General features: G+C 47.5%; 1 protein-coding gene across 1 annotated transcript in view; it reads left to right on the top strand.

Annotated features, from left to right (window-relative positions):
* LOC307247468 (adenylate cyclase type 4) overlaps positions 1 to 3,620 on the top strand; it is a gene marked incomplete at its 5' end in the record, with an annotated part of 40,600 nt that extends 36,980 nt beyond the window's left edge. Inside the window, 4 exons of the mRNA XM_080023620.1 lie at positions 3 to 113; positions 1,028 to 1,142; positions 1,242 to 1,366; positions 1,629 to 3,620. Of these exons, the coding sequence (XP_079879746.1) occupies positions 3 to 113; positions 1,028 to 1,142; positions 1,242 to 1,366; positions 1,629 to 1,763 (486 nt within the window). The 3' untranslated portion in view covers positions 1,764 to 3,620. The remainder of the gene's footprint in view (positions 1 to 2; positions 114 to 1,027; positions 1,143 to 1,241; positions 1,367 to 1,628) is intronic.
* Positions 3,621 to 4,304: the final 684 nt, after the last annotated feature.

A 4,304-nucleotide genomic window follows, 5' to 3' on the forward strand; every position in this document is an offset into this window, starting at 1 on the left:
AGCTTCTGTCCAAACCAAAGTTCAGCTCCGTGGAGAAGATCAAGACCATCAGCAGCACCTACATGGCCGCTACAGGGCTGACCAATCGGAACACCGACCATACGGCTGACCAGGTAACTGACCAGACCACTGACCAGACCGCTGACCAGGTAACTGACCAGACCACCGACCAGACCACCGACCGGGTAACTGACCAGACCGCTGACCAGGTAACCGACCAGACCACTGACCAGACCACCGACCAGAACACTGACCAGGTAACTGACCAGACCACCGACCAGACCAATGACCAGGTAACTGACCAGACCACCGACCAGACCACCGACCAGACCACCGACCAGGTAACTGACCAGACCACTGACCAGGTAACTGACCAGACCACTGACCAGACCACCGACCAGACCACTGACCAGGTAACTGACCAGACCACCGACCAGACAACTGACCAGGTAACTGACCAGACCACCGACCAGACCACTGACCAGGTAACTGACCAGACCACCGACCAGACCACCGACCAGGTAACTGACCAGACCACTGACCAGGTAACTGACCAGACCACTGACCAGACCACTGACCAGGTAACTGACCAGACCACCGACCAGACCACCAACCAGGTAACTGACCAGACCACTGACCAGACTACCGACCAGACCACTGACCAGGTAACTGACCAGACCACCGACCAGACCACTGACCAGGTAACTGACCAGACCACTGACCAGACCACCGACCAGGTAACCGACCAAACCAGTGGGTTTTTCCTGTGGGTTTTCCAAACAATTTTACCCAACCTGGGGTGCTAGACCTCCCAGGGGGTCGCCAGAGATCACAGGGGGTCAAAACCTCTGACAATTTGAGGCAAAGGTTTCCAAAAAGTCAAATAACGGTTAAAAAACTCAAAATTAGTCATTTATTATTATTATATCAATTCTCTCACCAAGAATATGAAATACAATAATTCATGTAAATCAATTAGATTTAGTGTTAAAATTGGAAGAAAGTGTCCTGTGTGGCTGCCCTGCAGGCCAGCGAGGTGTCCTCCAGCCATGTGCGCTGCATGGTGGACTTCTCCTTCACGCTGATGGGAAGACTGGAGCTGATCAACACGCACTCCTTCAACAGCTTCAAGCTACGCATCGGTCAGTCCATATATATATATATATATATATACACACACAGTATATCTATAATGTGTCGTCACTCCATCTTCCCCTCCCGTCTTCACGGCATCTTTCCAGGACTGAACCATGGGCCTGTGATCGCGGGGGTGATCGGGGCCCACAAACCCCAGTACGACATCTGGGGGAACACGGTGAACGTGGCAAGTCGGATGGAGAGCACTGGACAACTGGACAGAATACAGGTCAGCCCCCCTTCTGACTGTGTTGGCTCAGTGCATGGCTGCAGGCGGGTTCAACCAGCCTCTTGTTGCTTAAAGATGCATTAAAATAAAAACAAGCTCTTATTTTTAAATGCGGCACGTTTGGAAAACATAGTTGTGGAAACGTCCCATTAAAATGTCCAATGGTTGGGTTGGTTTGTGGCTTGACAAAAAGATGTATAAACATAAAAATCAAAGACCCCCTCCCTCCCTCCCCCTCTCTCTCTCCACCCCTGGTGGTCAGGTGACGGAGGACACAGCGCGGGTGGTGCAGAGCCTCGGCTACAGCGTCACACTGCGGGGGACGGTCAAAGTCAAGGGCAAAGGAGAACTCACCACCTACTTCATCGACAGCGACCACTCGGCCCCACCCCTCTGAACCTCTGGGCTCATCAGGATCCACAAGGGAGTGGGGGTGGGGGGGGGGGTAGAGGGAATCAAACCAGTCGCTTTCAGACATGGGGGCGACGGAGCGATGGAAGGAGCTGGATGATCCTTATGGACACAAGATGGAGTATCTGCAGAATGTCATATAGAGTGATGGACACAGCGATCCAGCAATCTGCGCTAGGCACCGTATCCTCCGACAAGCTGCTGCTGGATGCTACAGCAAATAGAGGAGGCGGGACTTAAATCTAAACTCCGCCCCCCTGGTTCTGAAACCTTAACGTAAAGACTGTTTAGCGTGATGGACCACGATGGACCGAGATGGACCACGCTAGACCATGAAGAACTGTGATGAACCACACTACACCACGATTGACCTGATTACTACGATGGACCGTGATGGACCACTGGACCGTGATGGACCACTGGACCGGGATGGACCACTGGACCGTGATGGACCGTGATGGACTACTGGACTGTGATGGACCACTGGACCGTGATGGACCAGGATGGACTACTGGACCATGATGAGCCACTGGACCATGTTGAGCCACTGGACCGTGATGGACCACTGGACTGTGATGAACGGCTATCGACCACAGGACTGTGATGGACCATGATGGACCACTGGACAGTGATGGACCACTGGACCGTGATGGACCACCGGACTGTGATGGACCACTGGACCATGATAGACCACTGGACCATGATGGACCACTGGACAGGGATGGACCACTGGACCATGATGGACCACTGGGCCGGGATGGACCACTGGACCGTGGTGAACCACTGGACCATGATGGACCACTGGACCATGATGGACCACTGGACAGTGATGGACCACTGGACAGTGATGGACCACTGGACCGTGATGGACCACTGGACCCGTGATGGACCACTGGACAGTGATGGACCACTGGACCGTGATGGACCACTGGACCGTGATGGACCACTGGACCGTGACCTTCAGAGACATTTAAACCACATCTGGAGCAGAGACTTTAGACTTTGAGGGTTTTTCCAGAAGGATTCTTACAAACATGAATGGTTTGATGGTTCCTCTTCTGGACTGAGGTGACGCTGCTGCAGCATCTGTGGGAAAATGAAAATGAAGGATTGTGTTTGATACTTTTACAGAGGCAACATAAGACGCCAAAATGAATGAAGACACCTGAAGTACTCATTGGTTTTGGCTCTCTTTACATGAGTCAGCCTGAGGAGGAAAAGGTCTGCTAAATGACTACATGTAATGTGAATGTAAAAGCCCCTCAGAACAGGATGCATGAAGACATCCTGGTTCCAGGAGGACGGGAGCTGCGCCCCCTGAAGGGACCATGTGGAAGTGAAGCTTCTCCTGCTCCATCTTATGTTCTTCAGGAGCAGACAACACTTCTCCGCTTACTCTTGTTTACACTTTATGATATATTGTGATTGATAAAGGGAATTTTTGTGATATCGTACAATAAAATCAGTTATTACTGCCTCCAGATGCATTCATTTACCGGGATGATTCAACTGTTGAACTCACGAGCAGCGCCGCCTGAAGGCATGAAGGCATTGTATCCTGACTTTATTCTCTAAGATTATTTGTTCCTCATCCAAACCCGCGGTCGTATTTTTTCTTCCATCTTGAAATTTCGACTTGTTGTTGTATTTATTCCCTAATTATTAATTTGTTTAATCTAATCTTTTCATTGTCAAAATACAGTATTTATTACCTCTGGCCCGAATGGTCGGAATGTGCTGTATCTCATTGTTATGCACAAAGTGAATGGAAAGAGAAAAGCTCTATTAGGAAAAGCATTGTACTGCTTTTTATAATGTACAAATAAAAACACTTGTTGGGTGACTTCCTGTGTTAAACATATAATTATTATATAATTATGTATATATTATAAATAATGATAATAACTATGACATAATGATTCTTCTTTACACCAAGTTAACAACTTACATTTTTCACTAAATCATTGAAATGATTTTTGTTTATTCAAAGCAGAACAATAACAATCAGAGCACCTTATGGCTTCCAGTCTTCTTCTTGTAAAATTATAAACAGTTTGTAGAAAAGAAGTAAAGGTACATTTTTTATAAATGAAAGTAACAATGAAGTTTAATAAATGCATTATTAAATGTGGCTCTTTTTGGTCGAAGTCCATCAGAAAAAAATGCCAATTTCTCTTAATAAAACACAATTATTTTAATATCATGTATAATAATAAACATTATCAGTGACAAAACGACATAAATATGTATTTATATTTATTATATTTTTAATAACACCGACATATATGACAGACAACAGTATCTATTGATTATAATAAACAGATAGATAATAGAATAAATCATAATCATAGGAAAACGGACAAACGTCTCCATTAAGGAAACGAAACCGACCCGGTGGAAACGCCCCCTCCCGGAAGGTGCGTCCGCTGCTCTGACGTCATCTCCCGCTATTGGCTGCTGCGGCTGTCAGTCAGGCGCTTCCTGCTTGGGCTGCGTCACAGCAGGAGGCGGGGCTTGCTCGAGTTGG

Source organism: Zeus faber (genome assembly GCF_960531495.2).
Source record: "Zeus faber genome assembly, chromosome: 22".
NCBI lineage: Eukaryota > Metazoa > Chordata > Actinopteri > Zeiformes > Zeidae > Zeus > Zeus faber.